Raw genomic sequence first — 19,976 nt, 5'->3', positions numbered from 1 at the left:
CCACCAGCAGTGTAGAAGTGTTCCCTGTTCACCACATCCATGCCAACATCTATTATTTTTTAATTTTTTTATTATGGCCTTTCTTGCAGGAGTAAGGTAGTATCACATTGTGGTTTTGATTTACATTTCCCTGATCATTGGTGATGTTGAGCATTTTTTCATATGTTTGTTGGTCCTTTATATATCTTCTTTTGAGAATTAAGACCTTAATGTCTTCTGTGATGACCAATGAATAATGCTAATGTCCTAATGTCCCCAGTGAAACCTAGTGCTTCATCTCTGAGAACTTCATTCTGTGAATGGCTATCCTAGCATTGTTTCCAATGAGGATTATGTAGAATAACTCCTTCAAATAAATAAGAAATAAACTGAAAACTGTAGAAATCCAGACTATCTGAAATAACATATGCCTGTTAATAATAGAGCTATGTTGCTCTAGCTGTGCTGTTATTTTGTGGTGGAACTTTCGGCAAGGTATTTAACTTCTGTGGGGTTCACTTTTCCTGCTTTGCTGTAAATTCTCTATCCCTAAATCTTTACATAGCTGCCTTCTTCTTGACTTTCACATCTCAATTCGAATATCACCTTATTAGAGAGAACTTCCAGACCACTCATTTGGAGTTTTCAACCCCCTATCTGTATTATATTGCTCTACTTTTTCTTTATAGCACTTTCCATTATTTTATATTACCTTGTTTCATGGATTTGTTGTTTTTTTGGTCTGTCTCTTCAAAGACCAAGGATATTCTTTTCATCACTGCTGTATTTCCACTGCTGGAATAGTACCTGACACACAGTAGGTACTCAATAAATGTTGAATAAATGAATGGCTGAATGAATGCCCTGTCTAAATCATAGCTTTTCTATGAGGGCAAAATTATATGTAATGTATATAGATGTGAATTGAAAACTAAAAAGTACTCCGCAGATAGAAACTGTAACCTAGTAATCTCCTTGACCACTATTTCCCTGACACTAACTAAGGTACAATTTCAGTTCTACCTTTCCTGATCTAAGGTATGAAAAACTTAAAATAAGTTGTATGAGTGTGACATCCTGAATTACATCCTTTCAAATGAGAATGTCCTGTGATCTGATGATACACTAAGGACTTAGTGAAGAATGAAGAGCTTTTATTGTTGTCCTTGTTGTTATTTTGTTTAACATTAAAGGTGGGGTTTTTTTTGTTTTTTATTTTTGTTTATTTTATTTTATTTTATTTTTTTGAGATGGAGTTTTACTCTTTCCCTCAGGCTGGAGTGAAGTGGCACGATCTCGGCTCACTGCCACCTCTCCCTCCGGGGTTCAAGCGATTCTCCTGCCTCAGCCTCCCAAGTAGCTGGGATTACAGGCGCACACCACCACGCCTGGTTAATTTTTGTATTTTTAGTAGAGATGGGGTTTCGCCATGTTGGCCAGGCTGGTCTTGAACTCCTGACCTCAGGTGATCCACTTGCCTCAGCCTCCCAAAGTGCCGGGATTACAGGCGTGAGCCACTGCACCCAGCCATTAAAGGTGTTTTCTACAGGGATCAAGCAAAACACAAGACATAACCTCAGTATATCCCCATAAATTCTCATGGAGGCTGAAATGGATACAAGGAATACCTAAAGAAACCTATTTATAGAAATTGCTAAGTGTTATATTCCCCTACATGCATAGAATAGGGCTTGGTTTCAGTGCAGGAAGAATTTATCTTAAATACTTCATGCGGAGAAAAGATAACATATGTTCCACTGCAGGTACACTTCCTTCTAATGGGAAGATCAAAACTAGTGTTAACAACTACAGGAGACAAGGTACTCAGCAGTGAAATGACGTACTCAGCCACTGTTTGGCAATTGGGTAGTTTTTCTCTAAAAACCTAATCAGCACAGTACAGAATAAGTTGTAGAAGAAAACTGAACTTGTACTGCTTCTCCATTCATTAAGACAGCTCACACTGAGCTCCACACAGCTGGAGCCCCATGCTGAAAACCATCACATTGTACTTTTAGCAAACCTCTTAGACACTGTCCTCAAAATGAAACCCTTTTATAGGAAGGGAGGGAGAAAAAAAGTCTAGAAAAAAAAGAAATGTGACATACTTTGATTTAAAGTTAGAAAAAAAGGCATGAAATAAGTTTGAGCCATTCCTTTAAAAATAACTATAAAAATTTCAGATACCAAATAAAGACAGTTTTGTCCAAAAATTCAAAACCACTTTAAAAAGAGGTATTTGTATTCTTTAAATGAATCTGGACTTATTTAGCAAATGAATCCTTATGTTTTAACAAGCTTTAGTTTGCAAATAGAGGTCCTGGATTTGATCTTCCAATATTGGAAAACTAATTTCCATAGCCACTATTTTTCCTACAAATCTTTTTAGTTTCAGCTCACATATCAATAAAATAAGAAAGGAGGAAAGTTGATTTGCAGCAAGCTAGTAGTATAGGTATTTGCTCCAGTAAGTGTTCAATATAAATTTAACAAATAAAGGCACCATGGCAGAGGGACAAGAACTCTATAGGGTTGTTTCCCCTTAACTTGGCTCTTGCACAGAATCTCCTTTTCAGAGACCTTACCCATCCTCAGGACATGAGGGTTCATCTTTGTGGAAATACGTCTAAATACCTTAACCTGTTGGCCTGACTTCTCTCCTTCTAACATCTAACTAGGTATTTCTGCCTAAGTGTCCCATTGTACCTTGAAATTCACACATCAAAAACACTAGTTTACCTTCTCACCTTACCTCACAAATTCTCTCTCATGTGTCTCTTCCTTTTCTGTTAATGGTATAATTAATTATTTCAGAAACACAGGCTCCAATCCTCAGATTCTTATTTGAGCTCCCCCTGTCCTTAACCCATTCAATAGTGCTGTTAGTTGCACTTCAAGTGTTTCAAATCTGCCATTTTCTTCTCACTCATTAGCTTAATATAGGCCCATCTCATATCATACCTGATTTCACTGGGTTCAGTTTCACAAACCTCCTCTTCAATGCCATTTTCTGAGCTGGTATTAGTGTCTCTGAGCCTCATTTTTCTTGTTTTAACCCATTTTGCATTTGTTTTAATTCACTTTGCATCTTGCTGCCCAATTTCCTATCTAAAGAATTTTTTTTGGTTTGTCACTTAGCTGTTAAAAAATAATAAATGCCTTCTGTTGCTTCCAAGTCCAAATTCCTTAGACTATTATTTGAGGCTATCCATAATCTGGCCCTCTTTGGTCCATACAACCTTATTTGTTACTACTTCTCTACATGAAAGACTCTTAACCAGGCCAATCTACTGAACCTTGCAGATGCCATCGCCTTGTTCATGCCATCACCTTACCTGAATGCCCTTTCCAGCTACCCTCTACTGAAATTTTACTTCTCCATAGCAAATATTACTTTGCTTGTTAGTTTGTTAGCTTATCAGCATTTATTCCAACTTTAATGACAATACATTTTCTTTTCATTGAATTATCTCTTCTTCTTTCTGTACTGTGCTCTGGGATTGTTATCAAGACTTTTCCCCCTCCCCTATCCAGGAGGCCAGCAATGCAACCCTACCATGACCAACCAGACTCTTCCTTCTGGGAAGCAGAATTTTGAACAGAAGGCCAGCAGACTGGAAATGGTAGGAACTCATTTATTGCAGTGGAGGTAACTTCAGAGACTGTTGACTATTTCTTGCTATTTAGATCTGTAGGGTTATCTTGTCTTCTGACTTTTCCAAATTCAGACCTCTGGACTATCTGTTGATTCTGTGAGTACTTCCATATTCTTCCAGAAAACTCTCTTTTTTATTAGAGAAAAGATTTCTATTGTTTGCAATAAAATTTTTAATTAAGTCACCATTTTTAAGGCCCCACTTGAACTCTTCCTGCCACACAAAGTCCTTCCTGAGCACCCCAGGTCACAGTGATCAACCCATCAGGTAAGCATGGATAGATTTTAACATCTGATCCACTCCTTTAACATGTCTCGGTCAGTCATTAAAATACTTACTGACCATGAACTATGAATCCCATTCTGTGCTACCATATAATTTTTAAAAATTCTGTTATCTCTCTTGCTCTGCCTTTTTAGGAGAATAGCTTAGTTTTATAAGTAGACAGTTGCTTTCTTCAAATCAGTGCTGTCACAAACATAAATGTTTCTCCCTTGGTGCCTGACATGTGCAGAAAACACATTTTTTTCTTACTGATTGACAAAAGTTGTCTCTCCTATCAAAGATGTTTAAGGAGAATATCACTACAATAACAGGACTACTTGGTACTAACTAAATTAATAAAAATACAATAACTAAGAACATAAAATGTAGTTCTAAAGAACTCTTCATCACATTCTAACTTGCTTGCTTAGATAGTTTTAATAGCAAAACCATCGGTTAATGTGCTAATTTCCAGAAGTTGAGTGTGGAATCTCATCTTTCAGTAGATAGCACTGCCATTTTCCTGAATTAATTTGAAAGATTCCCAAGACTTCAACTTATCCCTAAGTTAAAGGGATGTTATCCCTTCAACATATTATCCCTAAGAGCTGTCATTAGCATCATTCAAGCACACTGTCACCTAGTTCATTTGAAAATGTAAGAGCCAGGCAGTGCAGTAGATTTATTTAACTCTCAACTCCACATCCTATTTTAAATATAATTGGGAGTGGGAGGTAGGGGGAGAATTAATGTAAGCTTCTGTATTTAGCAATGACAACAAAAACCTCAAATAACTACTAAGCAGCCATTCATAGAATCATTGGGATCCTGGCTGTTATTCTATCTATGGGGCAGTCATGGATATAAAGCAATGGGGAATATTAGGTAACAATATCTTGAAGAGTGGAAGAGAGAATAAAGAAAAGAAAGCACCTACCTTCTTTTCCAGTCTATCGATTAATTTCTGGAGTCTATTTATCTGGGTCATCCACTGGTTGTCTTCTTCTAATAAGCCTGGGGCCAGGGGGAATCATGAGGGCAATATGTTAAACTTTAGACAGAGAAGAAATGCTTGGTTATATCAGAGCTTTCCTTCAACCCTGAAGGAAAGATGCAGTGTCACTGACTGGTCATTTTTTTTTAAATGTATTCACGAGTGCTTTCTAAGGTATTGATTTCCATAGATCCATGCATCCCAGGGGTTCACTTCCACAGGCCTGTTTTTTATGTAATTGCCTATTTGGCCTTTGATATTCAAAGAAAAGATCCTGCTGAGCCATTTACAAAACCCCATGATGTAATTGGTTTTCTTTTGCAAACAGGAAAGCATCAATCAACAATTCTAAACTTACTTGTAGGTCAGTGGCAAGAGCCAGTGAAATCATACCCCTGACCATAGCAAGGTGTAAATTGCTACGATCAAAAAAATCCCATAAGGGCAAGATAGTTGGTGTCTCCTTTCCCAGGATCTAACTTGAGTATATATACATGGACTCTATAATCATGGCATAGTGGTTAAGAATGCAGACTGGAGCCTGTTGATCTATATTCATATATATAATATAAACATACATATGTATTTGTAGGTATGTAGTGTGTGTGTGTGTGTGTGTGTGTATCTAGCACCAAGTTAAATGTTATAGAAGTTCTGCTACTATCATTGTTTTTATTAACATTGTTATGCAAAGGGAAGAATTATGATCTGAGCCTGTGCACAAACATCCTGGCATATTTGTATATACTGATTGCAGCTTAATAAAAATGTTTTCATAGGCATTTGCTGAAGTAGTATTGTTTAATATTTCTTGAAATCAGAATGTGATTGAATTCAAGACTATAAAGCCTTGTGTTAGCTTTGAATGCAATAAAGACAAGACCTAAATTATAAAGGGAGAGTGATGTCATCAGAATTTCCTTCTCCACCTGCCTTCTTGGAGGAAGCACCGTTCAAGGCCCACCAAATTATGATGTAAAAATGAGCACTGGCACTGCCACAAAGAAGTGGCTACAAAAAAAAAAAAAAGAGAGAGAGAAAAGAAAGGGGCTGATTGGAGAAAATATTACAAATATACTAATAAAATTTATGTTTTTTTAAAATTCTAATACAATATTTCTAATCTGGGTTATTCCCAAAATAATTTAAGGTGGCTGTCACATCAGAGACCCAAGAAAAGATATTTTGGACTATTTTCTAAATGGTTAAAATGGAAAGAACAATCTATATGTTACTTCAGGAGCTTAGCATTGTCATTTTCTAGTTCCATGTGGTAGATGATATTATTTTTCCCAATTCTTCACTTTCTTCCTGCTATAGAAGTATCTGTATATACCCTTGCACCACAACTTTGCAGTATCTCCTATTATAATGAATGAAGCACATTTCCCTCCCCATTGTTACTGTGCTTGACATGTGATTTGTTTGGCCAATGGAGAGGTACCAGACAAGATGCACACAGTACATAAAACAATGGTTTTTAATATGCATGTATAATTTTGGGCTGGCTGCATGTGCTTCTGACACCCACTAGGAGAAGAAAATGCTCCAGCTGTTGCTTATTCCAGAAGGAGGCTACATGAGGAGTGGGGCCAAACTCAACCTACATACAGCCTGGAACCACATCCAACTGAAATTGCCCAAATCACCAATCATAGACTCATGAGAGAGAAAAACAAGTATCTACAGGTGTAACCATCAAGATTTTAAGGTCGTTTCACATTAAAAATGGACTAATATTCCATATGACCTTGGACAAATCACTTAACTTCCCAGGCTTGTTTCCTTACCTGTTAAATGGAGAAATAGGGAAATTAACATCTATTTTATCAGGTGTCAAGATAAAATAAGGCTTTATTCATGAAAATACTCTGAAATCTTTCAAGTACAGTTGGTGAAAATATAGAATATAGCTTATACCTTGATTTTCTGAATATTAGATACTTAAAGACTCGTGTTAAAATGACATGTTCAAGTGACATATGTGCATGTATATATGCATGCTTTATAAAAATTACTCCAATATTTAGCAATATGAGTTTGCATATTTCAAATTGATTTTAAAATGGTTATAAGTGACACAGTTAAAATTTAATAACCTAACAATTATGGGTATGGTTTAGCCCAGTAAATCTTATATCACATTACAAACTTCAAAAACACCAGCTATGACTAATCCTATTATGAAAAGAAGGATCCTTTCCCCAAATGAACTTAGGATAGGCTTAGGGAGGCTTGGAGATCTAGAGCATATTCGGGTAGAGTCCCTTTATTTCAAGATCATGGGGGGTCCTTATAGACTTCAAGTCTTTTAGATGTTAGCTGATGAAGCTACTGCCTTCCCTATTCACCATCTCTCTGTGTGCTTTCCAGGCACAACTGCTAGGATTCTGACCATGCTGATTTTAGGCTCACCACCCCAGTTCTTCATACCCTACACTCTTCACTGTTTCTGTCTCAAACTTACTTGGTATAAGGAAAGTGTTCCATTACTATTGTCTTGTCTGTTGTTTGTTAAAATAATCAATTGGAAAACACAAGATAAATAGACTTTGACAAATAAAAACAAATGAAGGGTATGTTACCTGGACCGCTGACATTAAACTGAGGGCTGTTTGGGGAGAAGCTGTTGTGTCTCTGGACTCGGCGGCTTGATCGTTTTCCAGGCCATTGAATCGATAGGACTTCTGGCTTGGCTGGCCCTTGCCTTGATCAACAGAGATAACATTTAACCTTAATGTTAGTGCTTCAGTCTCTTCATTCAGGGAAGAGATCTTTATGCGTCAGTCATAAAGGTTTTCTAGTGCAGCAAAATGAAAACTTATGAGAATGACTGCTTGTAAATGCTCTAGAAACCCAATGTAATTTGGTACTACAGTATGTGAACCTAAGAAAGAGAATTCTGAGCTTTCTTTATTCTTAAAATTCTGAGTAAAAATTGTAATTTAAGGTAGGCTTTTTTCCTTTGTTGGTCAACTTTCAGTGGAAAAACATGTGTATGCAGCTATTGTATTTTGTTTAATTTGAAAACACTTATGGAGTTTTTTCTGTAATTCAGTTTTTAATTTTTTGGATCAAAGCTATACATCCATATATTTTTAGGAGTCAAATGATTCTATAAATCTTATTTCAACAAACAGGAGCTCCCTCGTTTCACCCCCATATCATATTCCCACTCCTCTTTCAAAAAGGCAACACTTTTTAGCAGGTGTTTACTTTCATATGAGTATATGTTATGATATGAAAGTAGTATATGTTAAAATATATATTATATACAGTATATCTTATATACTATATACAGTATATGTTATATACTGATATGAAAGTAAACACCTTCTAAATTATCAGTATATAACATGCTTAAATTGCTATGTCTTTAATTTTTAGTTTTAGGCTTTATCTATTAACTTCACAATATGGAAAAACTCAGGCCAATGATATACAAATGGAAATGTTGTAAGGAATTTCCAGGAAGGCTGCTTAAAAGTACAGATTCAGCTAGAAGGGATCCCTTTTGTCTTTCCTTAATCTTCTTTCCTGGTTGGAATGTGAACATGGTAGCTGGATCGCCAACAAACATCTTGGTCTATGAGGCAAACTTGGCAATAGTTTATTATGTTAATATGCACTTAATATGTGAAAAAGAAAGAGTGTCTATGATAAATCTGTAAGGACATAATATTTAAGCTGCCTCCAACAAGATTTCTTTATAGCAGATATAATCCCTTGTGTGTAAGATATAATCCTTCTGTGTTTAAGACAAATCTAAGATTAATGTACTCATCCAAAAATCTTCATTATCTATCAGCTAGGGAAGATTCCTTTAGCCTTTCTCCTGTGTTGGATGACCTCTGATCCCCCTTTTACTAGGTTTCATTTTTTTTCTTACCTGACTCCTTTGTTTTGGTGGAAAATATCCCCTAATTGCTTCATAAGAAAAGGTGCATAATGAAAGGTAAAATTCTTGAAACATTGCATGAATAAAAATCTTCCTTACTTTATTGATGGTTTTATGGCATACAGATTTCTAGATTGCCAATTGTTTTGAAAAATTTGCTCCATTGTGTTCTATCTCCCAGAGTCACTAGTGAAAAATCTAGTGTTTTCTTGATTATTTGCATATGGCCTGGTTTTTCTCTCTGGGAGTTTTTAGACACTTGTCTTTGTTTCCAGTATTGTGAAACTTCATAATGATGTATTTTGTGTTGGACTTTTATTAGCATTATAATGAGCTCTTGATCTGTTCTATCAAACTGGACACATATTCCAATTCTGACTATTTTTCTTAAATTCTTCCTTTGATAATTTTTCTGCTTTGTTCTCTTTCTGGAATTGCTATTTTACAAACAGTAGACCTCTTGGACTGAGCCTCTAGTTGCCTTATCTCTTATATTTCACCTCTTTGTGGAGATTTCCTCACACTTTTATATTTCAACCTTCCTCAGAGAATGTAATTTTTGCAATCATAATTTCCAAGACCTCTTTTGTGTGCTTTGAATATTATTTTTAAAGCATTCTATCCTTAATTCATAAATGCAATATCTTTTATTTAGTTTTTGAAGGTATTGAAAACTTTCTTTTGAAATTTTTTGTCTGCTCTCTGGATTATCTGTTTCTTTCGAGTTTCTTTTCTTGTGTTTGATTTGTCCTTTTGGTTGACCCCATACATTTTAGAAGGAGGAACTACAAGTCTGACTGGAACCTCTTTGTTTGTGGCAGGGATTGCCAACTTGCAGTCTTCACTGTACAGTGGCCTGGCTGGGCCTATTCTTCAGGGAACCTTGACCATTGGCATTGTTAAGTCTTTTCTCTGGGATTAATCAGATCCCTCAAAGTAGCACGCCCCAACTGGAGGGTCTGAGCCCTGTTGTTAGTACTCTGGGAGTAAAATATATGAAGGAGATTTCACATCTCACTCTTCAGTATGGTGACTTTCAGTTAGTATCTCCTTTGTTAGTATTGTGCCCTATCAGCTGTGCCAGGTATGCATATGCTCACCTTCTCCAGACAGCTTATGTCTGGGGTTCTTCAAGGATCGGGTAGGAGCAGTCACTATATAGCACTGGGTGGAGCTTCCAACAATATATCAGCCCTACCTTCACCCTCATTTTCAGTTCCACATGGTACAGCCAATTCTTGAGCTTTTCTGAGGTTCTGTGGTACCAAATATATTGTATCTTGGCTTCTTACATTGCCTGCTTCAGTTTCAGCTTTCTCAGAGCTTCTAAATCAATTTCCACTAGATTTACCTTCTCTCCACCTTCCAAGTTTCTGTCCCTTTGGCTCTTCTTCTATTCTTATTTTTGCAGTTTAATGCCTCCTTTTATCCAGGTACTTTTAATGTCATGTTTTGAAGGGTTTAGAGAGAGAGCAAAAGAAATCATACATTTAATCATCAATCTTTAACTAAATCTCCCTATGAATTTTTCTATGGTATAAAAAAATCCAAGTTTTTGGCCAGGCGTGGTGGCTCACGCCTATAATCCCAGCACTTTGGGAGGCTCAGGCAGGTGGATCACCTGAGGTCAGGAGTTTGAAACCAGCTTGGCCAACATGGTGAAACCCCGTCTCTACTAAAAACACAAAAATTAGCTGGGCATGGTGGCAGGCGCCTGTAATCCCAGCTACTTGGGAGGCTGACGCAGGAGAATTGCTTGAACCCGGGAGGCGGAGGTTGCAGTGAGCAGAGATTGTGCCCCTGCACTCCATCGTGGGCTACAGAGTGAGACTCCATCTCGAAGAAAAAAAAAAAAAAAAAAAATCCAAGTTTTTGGCAGCCTTGGTGGTCAGGGGAGTAGGTGATTAGAGCAATCCTTCTCTATGTTCAAGCTAAGGAAATCTAAGCTGTCTAAACTTTTATAACCACCTGTTTGTGAAATTAAAGCTTTTCCTCACTTCTATAATAGACAACTATCGAAAGGAGAAAAATAACTTTCAAGTCAAGAAGGAATTAATTACGTTCCTGGATATAGAAAAACTTTGGGAAATAGAGCAAACTTGCGGATTCCATTATAAAACGGAAATCCACATATAATGAAAACTGTGTTCCTAGAAATTTAGTTTGTGAGGAAGAGAGTTTTATGTAAGAGAATAGGGAACCCCTAGGGGGAAACTTCCATATAACATACTTATTATTCTTGTCATTAGCTATTACGTACTTTCTGAACACATGGAATTAATGTAATTCACATTTAGTCAGTTTGCCAGGGCAGATACAAAGAGTGTTGTAGCATGCCATCTGAAAATTCCACCTCTGTGGCATTCCAGCTGTACACATCCTTTCTCTCTCAAATATCCATTTTTACATGAATAGACACAGACATTTTGCCCAACATGGCATGTCTACCTCATTACTGCAGGATGAATGATACTGTGTGATTCTCCCCTGGGGCTGATAGATGGAATAGATGACTTCCCTAAATTTGCTATATTCCAAGGAGTCTTTGTATCCCTAGGTTTCACAAATATTAAATCCCAAAGTAATGTTGATGCTGAAGGGAAAGCAAATTATCACAATCCTAGAGATTTTAATGATACCTGCAGGTTGTAACTCTTGTTTTTTATTTTTTTTTTTTGAGATGGAGTTTCGCTCTTGTTGCCCAGGATGGAGCGTAGTGGCGCGATCTCTGCTTACTGCAACCTCCGCCTCCTGGGTTCAAGTGATTCTTCTGCCTCAGCCTCCAGAGTAGCTGGGATTACAGGTATCTGCCACCACCACGCCGGGCTAATTTCTTTGTATTTTGAGTAGAGACAGGATTTCATCATGTTGGCCAGGCTGGTCTCGAACTCCTGACCTCAGGTGATCCACCTGCCTGGGCCTCCCAAAGTGCAGGAATTACAGGTGTGAGCCACCATGCCTGACCTGCAGGTTGCAACTCTTGACTGTGAAGGGCATCACGAAGTCTTCCTTTACAACATAAAAAAACTGATGAATTGGCTGGGCGTGGTGGTTCAAGCCTGTAATCCCACACCTTGGAGGCTGAGGCGGGTAGATCACCTGAGGTCAGGAGTTCGCGTCCAGCCTGGCCAATATGGTGAAACCCCGTCTCTACTAAAAATACAAAAATTAGCTGGGCATGGTGGCAGATGACTGTAGTCCCAGTTACTCGGGAGGCTAAGACAGGAGAATTGCTTGAACCCGGGAAGCGGAAGTTGCAGTGAGCTGAGATTGCATCACTGCACTCCATCCTGGGCGACAAAGTGAGACTTTGTCTCAAAACAAACAAACAAAAAACTGGTGAATTTTTGTTTGCATCTGTCTAGCTTTTAAGATCTTTCTGAACCCCAGATGACTGTTAGATTGGTCTCCTCAGTGTTCTGGGTCCTCACCAACTGCTCCTCTGTAGCACTCCTTTCACCTAGAATTCCTTTCATTCATTCACTTTCATATGTTTACCATGCAGTTGTAGTAAGTAGAGGGGACTTATGCAAAGTCTCTGCCATCTAAAAACTCAATGTCTAATGGGGGAGATAAACAAGGAAGGGGCTGAGATAAGTAGATATAAATAGAAGGCACTATGGGAATACATGGTAATGAGGTGGGAAGTATAAATGAGCAGTGAAGGCTTCCCAGAGAAAGTACTGTCCAATCAGTGACAAGACAGACGAGGAGAAGTGAGCCAGATGAGAGATGGGTAACATGAGATGGGTGAGACGGATCCCTCTAGAGAGAATCTCATTCTGCCATTCAAATTCATCCTAAAGTTCCAGTGCAAGTCTTGTCTTCCCATTAGGCTTTTTCACTGGTCTCTTGATTGACATCATAGGAAAGGTATAGTTTTTCTCTCTCTATCTTTTCCTCACTGATGAAGGTCCCAGGGCTCTCCTCACTTTTGGTGGCCAGCTGATAGGAAGATATAGCCTTGGGAGAGGAGACACAGTCCCTTTAGGTTTGGGCATAATTCACGTGCTTCAGTCTGGTTCATCAGATATTACGGGCATAAATCCATAGTGGTACCTTATTTTCTGTTTGCTTGTTTATGCATTTCTTTATAAACCTCTCAGGGGGAGTATCACAGATTTGGGGTGGGATTTGGTCATTCCTGGGTGTCTTAGTCAAATGCCATACAACAGCACCCCTTAAACTGCAGTCAGACGTGTAACATTTCCCATTATTTGAAGCTGTTTTTGAGTGAGAAATCCAGAAGTAAAAGGTTCATTAATCCTCTAGTGCCTTCTACTTTCCTTAAAGTCTATATTGTCATGCTCCTACTCATTAAGCACAGCTGCTAGGCAGCTGCTGGCAGCAGTCACAAGAGTTCAAGGTTAGCCTGTGGCCTAACACAAAAAACAGTTGTTCTTTAAACATTCACGGCATGGTGGTAAATGCAGAGCACAAGTTTTCAGAGGATGACTGTAGAAAAAAACAAAAGCGCAGGTGAAGAAGGGGAGTAGAGCACTTTTTCAAGCCTCTTCTCAGGTGGCAGATGACTGATTCTAAAAAGGGAGTTCCCATTTTATTTCCAGAAAGTCCAAACAAAAGAAACAACACAGGAGGCCTCATTTTTCTCATTAGGAACATGAAATCCATTTCACTGTGCTTCAAGACATTCAGTTATCCTCTGCTCAAAGCTGAGGAGGTGGGTTTTGCTTTTCTAAAGTGAATTGTTATACTTTGCCATTTGGTATAGAATCACCCAACGCAGTGAAAACAGGAAGTTTATGATGTAGAGGATGCTTCACAGATCTGCTGAAGAGTACTTCGCTGTGACAGTCAGCTGCATAGGCTCATTAGATTCTGGAATTACAGGATTTTTTGTTGGAAGTTGGTGGTGCTCACTCATTTTGACATTGTAAACACATGGTTGAAAATTCCACTATTTTGGAGATGTCCTAATAATTATGTATCAGTTAATTTGTTCAGGAAAATTGGTCCTGCAGGGTAGTCTATTATCAGCCTGTTCAGAAAACTTACTGTTTCCTTCTCTCTAATTTAAGATGTAAAAGTTAGATAAAGCACATCTATAAGTTTAAAGTAACACATCTGCCAAAATATGCCCCAGGAGCAAGAGTTTTGCAAGCTTCTCTAGCTTGCAAGGTATAAGCAATGACAACTCAGAAAAATATCAACTGTTGGCTGGGATCACCTTGATGTGTGCCCTACACATTTTTAGTATAGGTGTCTCTTAAACATTAGTGCCTTTATTTATATAGCTATTGCAATATGACTACTTATTTTCTCAGTGATACCTACTGGTGGCATTGAATTTTGAAATAATTTCCATCATTCACTTTTCTCCATTTCCTGAAATAATTAGGCTTACTGAATTATCAGGTCTCCCAAGTATATCCAGGTTCATGTAGTCTGTAAGGGTCTTTCCCATCATTTCCACATTTTCAAAATTACACCAAATTAACAAGGAAGGGGCTGAGATAAGTAGATATAAATAGGGGGCACTATAGGAATACACGGTAGTGAAGTGGGAGGTATGAATGAGCAGTGAAGGCTTCCCAGAGAAATTACTGTCCAATCAGTGACCAGACAACCAAAGAGAAGTGAGCCAGATGAGAGGTGGGTAACAGGAGGTGGGTGAGACGGATCCCTCTAGAGAGACTCTCATTCTGCCATTCAAATTCATCCTACAGGTCCAGTTCAAGTCTTGTCTTCCCACCAGGCTTTTTCACTGATCTCTAGATTTTGCAAGACAAGCTCAAATAGAGAAACTCCATGAAATTGACTTTCTCATCCTTCCATCCCTCTATCCATATTTAATCTTTTAATATTCTGAAAACAATTGGCAATGTATTTCCTCTTCTCTGTGGTATTTATTATCACTTTGTTCCTTGCAGTATAGTTTTTGTATTCATGTCTTATTTATATGATAGACTTAGGCTTCCTTAAGGATTGACATTATGTTAAATGTATCTTTACATTATTCATAATACTTTAAAGTCTTCTCCATCTACTAAATTTTCAATTAAAATTTGTTGACTCAGCTGGGCTCAGTGGCTCACACCTGTAATCCCAGCACTTTGGGAGGCCAAGATGGGCGGATCACCTGAGGTTAGGAGTTCAAGACCAGCCTGATCAACATAGTGAAACCCCGTCTCTTCTAAAAAATACAATAAATTAGCTGGACGTGGTGGTGTGTGCCTGTAATCCCACCTATTTGGGAGGCTGAGGCACAAGAATTGCTTGAACCCGGGAGGCAGAGTTTGCAATGAGCCAAGATCGTGCCACTGCACTCAAGCCTGGGTGACAAAGTGAGACTCCGTCTCAAAAAAAAAGAAATATATATATATACACACACATATATATGTATATATACACATATATATATATACACGCACACACACATATATATATATATAGTTTACTAAATGACTGACAGTAAAAGAAAAAGTAGAATGGTCTTTTTAGAGGCAAATAATAAGGCAAGCAACCAGTGGAGGTCACTGTCATTCTTTTTAAATTTATCAGTTCTCTTTTTTAGTTTTTGCTAGTGTAAGTACAATGCCTCTCAATTGTTTTTTCATGAACATAGAGTCACTAAATAGACATCAGATGAAAACATGTAAATTGCCTTTCTTGACGGGTTTGCTCCTCAGTGGTTTCCATGGCACATTCCAGGGAATTCTGGAGAGACTGCAGCTGATTCAGGGTTTCCTTCAATAAAAATCGAGTTACGAATTGTTCCAAATTGGAGGCTTCTTGGTAGTCCTAAGGGTGACAAAACAAATGCAATTAGAAGTATGGTAGAAAAAAATACCCAGGATTTTTTTTTTTCTTTTACCATGTACCCATCAATCCCAGATTGATCCTAGAGAGAGAGGGTGGAGAGAAGGGAAAAGATCTGTTGAGCCCTGGAGGCTACAGCATCGCTCTCATCCACCCACCAGGAGATGAATAAAAAAGCTGCAGAAATGACTGGAATATCTTGCCTCCCAATATACCTGCCTCAAGATTAAGAAAAAGGACAAAACCAGCAGAGTTGCAAAATAGACATCTGTAGAAAAGAAAAAATAAATATCCGGGGGGGAAAAAAAAGATCAGAATGTGACTAACTCAGGGTTTGTTCTATGTCTCATTTGAATGTTGACCACGCCATCATATATTTTCCCTATTACCAACAAAATGCAACCATGTTTCAGCAATTGGCTTAATTCACTCCTGATGTATTTATTATGCTTGATCCGTATTATGCTGAAGACAAAGAAAATTATGTGTAGTTATTTAAAATTCAGAAAATGTTAGGATTGGAATATTTAAATGGTTTACTAAATCTGCTTATGTCTTTCCTTCAGTAACTTTACCTGAGGCTCATTGACAATTAACTTCTAGGACAACACCTGAGCCACAAAAGCAGCATTCACTGAAACAGCCCCAGGGTCACTGCAGAGGTCACTGCAGACTGAATAAGTGTACTTGCCAAGCTTACTCAAGGTAGATGGGTGAGCTGTGGATGGTACCACCTGCTGTGCTTGTCTCCCTAAAGTCTCAGGGAGAACCAACAACAAAAACCAGGTTGGTGTGGAATTAGATGGTGACAGGGCCACTCGTTCAGATCATGGGACCAGCCAGTGAAATCTGATTTTCTAGAATCTTGAGTGGAAATGGTACATTCAAGTTCAGCCAAGGAAAAGATTTATTTGTCTCTGTCCCTAAACAAAATTTTTTTACGGCTGAAAAGACAAAACACAAAACGACTGAGGGTGATAACACAATACCACGGATCCTGATATGCTGAAGAAGCTTAGGGCATAGTTATAAACCCAAACAAGTAAGATTTAGGTATCTAACCTTCCTGGTTCTCAGTTTTCCCACTTATAAATCACTAAGTAACTCTGGCATACATTCCAACTCAAAAATATTCTGTGCTTCTATCAACTTTAATTTAGGAAGAATTGGACTATGGCCTCCTGATATAGTTTACTTTGGAAGTTTTTCTAATAGAAGAACAATGTAATAGCATAGAAAATCTTATTTCTTTCTCAATTTGAAATAGTAAAAAGTTTCAATCATCAGCCTCTTTTTAAGCTCTTTCATTACAGGTGAACAACACAGGAAATTTTCTTATCTACAGAGATGGTTAATATTGAGTGTAAACTTGATTGGATTGAGGGATGCAAAGTATTGTCCTTGGGTGTGTCTGTGAGGGTGTTGCCAAAGGAGATTAACATTTGAGTCAGTGGAATAGGAGGGGCAGACCCACCCTCCATCTGGGTGGGTACCAACTACTACAGCTGCCAGCGTGGCTAGAATAAAGCAGGCAGGAGAAGATGGAAGAGCAGACTTGCTGAGTCTTCTGGCCTTCATCTTTCTTCTGTGCTGGATGCTTTCTGCCCTCAAATATCAGACTCCAAGTTCTTTGGCTTTTGGACTCTTGGACTTACACCAGTAGTTTGCCAGGGGCTGTCAGGCCTTTGGCCACAGTCTGAAGACTGGACTGTTGGCTTCCCTACTTCTGAGGTTTTGGGACTCAGACTGATCCACCACTGGCTTCCTTGCTTCTCAACTTGCAGACGGCCTATGTGGGACTTTACTGTGTGATCGTGTGGTGTGAATCAATTATCCTTAATAAACTCCCTTCATATAAACATCTATCCTATTAGTTCTGTCCCTCTAGAGAACCCTGACCAATACATCTACCATATATAATAGTCCTATTTAAAAATTAAAAATTGCAATGTCTTTAAACTCCATTTAAGAAACTAACCATAAACTAAACATAACCATTACATGCTTATAATAATCTTAAGAGTTTTGGGTGAGTTAAATCAAGCTAAAAATATTCCAAATATTTAATTTGATCTCACAGCTTGCTATTTATTGGTTAAAAAAAAACTTCAAAAAATTCTCTCTGAATGAGTTTTTAAAATTGAGGAAGGCTTTTCTTTGAGGTTGAAAGAAAATGTGATGATAGAAAAAAAGGTGTGTTTGAGTCTTTTCCCACAGTTATTTCCATATCACCAATGGATATTTTAAAAAATAAAATTTATTAAAATGAAGATAAAATATAATTGCAAAGTCAGGGATTATACCAACTATTTTTGCATCTCAATATATACTATGACTAATATAAAGCAAATGATAAAAAGTTTTATACTTATTTGTAGACTGCATTGAAAAATGAAGAAAGCAAACATTTACTGAGCAATAAAGCATATAGCATTGTCCTTACTCTTTTCTCATTTAAATGTTAAATATTTGCCATGTCAGAATTATAGAAAAGAGATTAAAAAATTATAGTTAGTCATTTTAAACATTCCAGTCATTGCAATTAGGTTTCAGCTTCTTTGACAGAAAGGTCATGTCTTTTATTTCTGTATCCCTTATGGTGGAGTAGAGGTTCATTCATACCTGATGGTTTGCAGATACACTCCTAACTCTAAGAATTTATTGCATTTGCTATTGTGATCTTACATACAAATATTTTGATGATGTTAAAGTTAAATAATTAAGAAAAGTTAAAGTCAGACAACTGGCCACTCATCATTGCTCCACCATAGCAAATCAGAAAGTTATGATTAGGCTAACCCTCTTATCTCACTCTGATGAGAGTTTGATAACCTTACTAGTGACTCTGTAGGTAACATTGAAAAGTGGCAGAACCCAGTTGGTTGATACATTTCTTTGATATAAATGTTGATGCCTTGACATTGAGAGTGGTGGTGGGTGGGTTTAAGGTTTGGAGGATTAAGTTTTTTGAGTCAATTATGAAGGTTTGCTGTTTTATACTACCCCTCATTGATAAGGAGAAAAAAAACCTTGTTTTCTAATATTCCTACTTATCCTTCCAGACTCAGCTTGTAACACTGTCTCTGTACAGATGTTCCTGTCCTTGAACCACCACTTCTCTTCATAGGATTAGGAATACATCTTTCCACTTCTATGTATTTTTGTGACATTTCTTCCCTACCTAGGATATAGAATTTTTCATAGGATATAGAATTTTTCATTGTGATATTGTGATCTGTTGTTCATTTGTCTATCTTCCCCATTTTAGGCTAGCTCTTTAAGCACAGGGATTATGTCTTATTCATCTCTGCCTCCAGAGTACTCAGAACAAAATTGCCTCATAACAGCTGCCCCATAAATGCTTAAGAAATGTGTGAGAAACCGGGTCCCACATGGAGAGTCAGGCACCAGAGGGAGTGTCCAAGCTCTGGGAAGTGCTCTTGCCACTGGCTGGTCACCACCTGCCTCCCCCTGCATCCAGCCCTTGCTGGTTGTAGACGTTGCCACCCGACTTGCCCAGTCATGTGGGCTCTGCAATAAAGAAAAATACAGCTTTGTTCTAACAGACTGTTTGTCCTCATTTTATTTTCTGGACCATTTGTTAGTCTCCTTCCCTTCCTTTATTCTGGATCTCAAGGTTTGCGACTGCAGACCCGGGTGGCACAGATCCAATCTTCCTTCCCTTTTCTCAGATATGCAGCAGATGTTCCTTTGGAAGGCAGTGGCAAAAGAAGCAGATGGAAAATTAAATAGATAACAAGCTGGAAAATGTCAAAGCCTGGCCCTTTTAATTCTCAGCAAATGTGTTGGTAGCGAAGGTACAAAAAGAGATTTTTTGCATTCCTAATTCCCCAAAAGACTGGTATGTTGGCATAAGGCATGCGTTCCTTTGAGCAAAACCTGTATTTGAGAGACTGGCAGAAAGAACTCCTACAGACAAAATAAAGTAGTTTAAAAATGTACAGATTATACTCATTATTCAGATTTTGCTTCTTTTTTTTTCAAACGCAGTTTAATCCTCCGTGTCTATCAGAAAGGATATGGGAAAGTAAAAGCTAACGTTATACTTCTCAGATCCTAATAATGTTCATTCGTGTCATTGATAATTATTAGTTACACAAAACATTAAGTGGAAATTGTCAACAAAGTAGTATTAATACCTCCATTTTTGTCTGTGGAAAGCCAAAATGTAAACATTTCAATCTACATATTTCCTTTGGTGGAGCTGGAACAGGGCTAGAATTCATCTGAGTAAAAATCCTAGCATTGGAAGCATAGTGCTTTGAATCAGGTTTCTTAGAAAACTGTCTGTGCATCCTAATTTTCACATCATTTCTCAGTAAGCAAGCTCTGCCCATCAGGTTGATGGAATCATCTGAGTTAATTAGGAAAATCAGAGCATCAG

General features: G+C 37.8%; 1 protein-coding gene across 1 annotated transcript in view; it reads right to left on the bottom strand.

Annotated features, from left to right (window-relative positions):
• Positions 1-19,976, bottom strand: part of NECAB1 (N-terminal EF-hand calcium binding protein 1) — a 169,187-nt gene that overhangs the window by 26,231 nt on the left and 122,980 nt on the right. The window contains exons 6-8 of the mRNA XM_009455618.5: positions 15,417-15,553; positions 7,479-7,600; positions 4,837-4,913 (exon numbers count right to left, since the gene is read on the bottom strand). Of these exons, the coding sequence (XP_009453893.3) occupies positions 4,837-4,913; positions 7,479-7,600; positions 15,417-15,553 (336 nt within the window). The remainder of the gene's footprint in view (positions 1-4,836; positions 4,914-7,478; positions 7,601-15,416; positions 15,554-19,976) is intronic.

This window comes from Pan troglodytes, chromosome 7 (genome assembly GCF_028858775.2).
Source record: "Pan troglodytes isolate AG18354 chromosome 7, NHGRI_mPanTro3-v2.0_pri, whole genome shotgun sequence".
Taxonomy (NCBI): domain Eukaryota; kingdom Metazoa; phylum Chordata; class Mammalia; order Primates; family Hominidae; genus Pan; species Pan troglodytes.
This window is presented reverse-complemented; position numbering and strand designations above follow the sequence as displayed.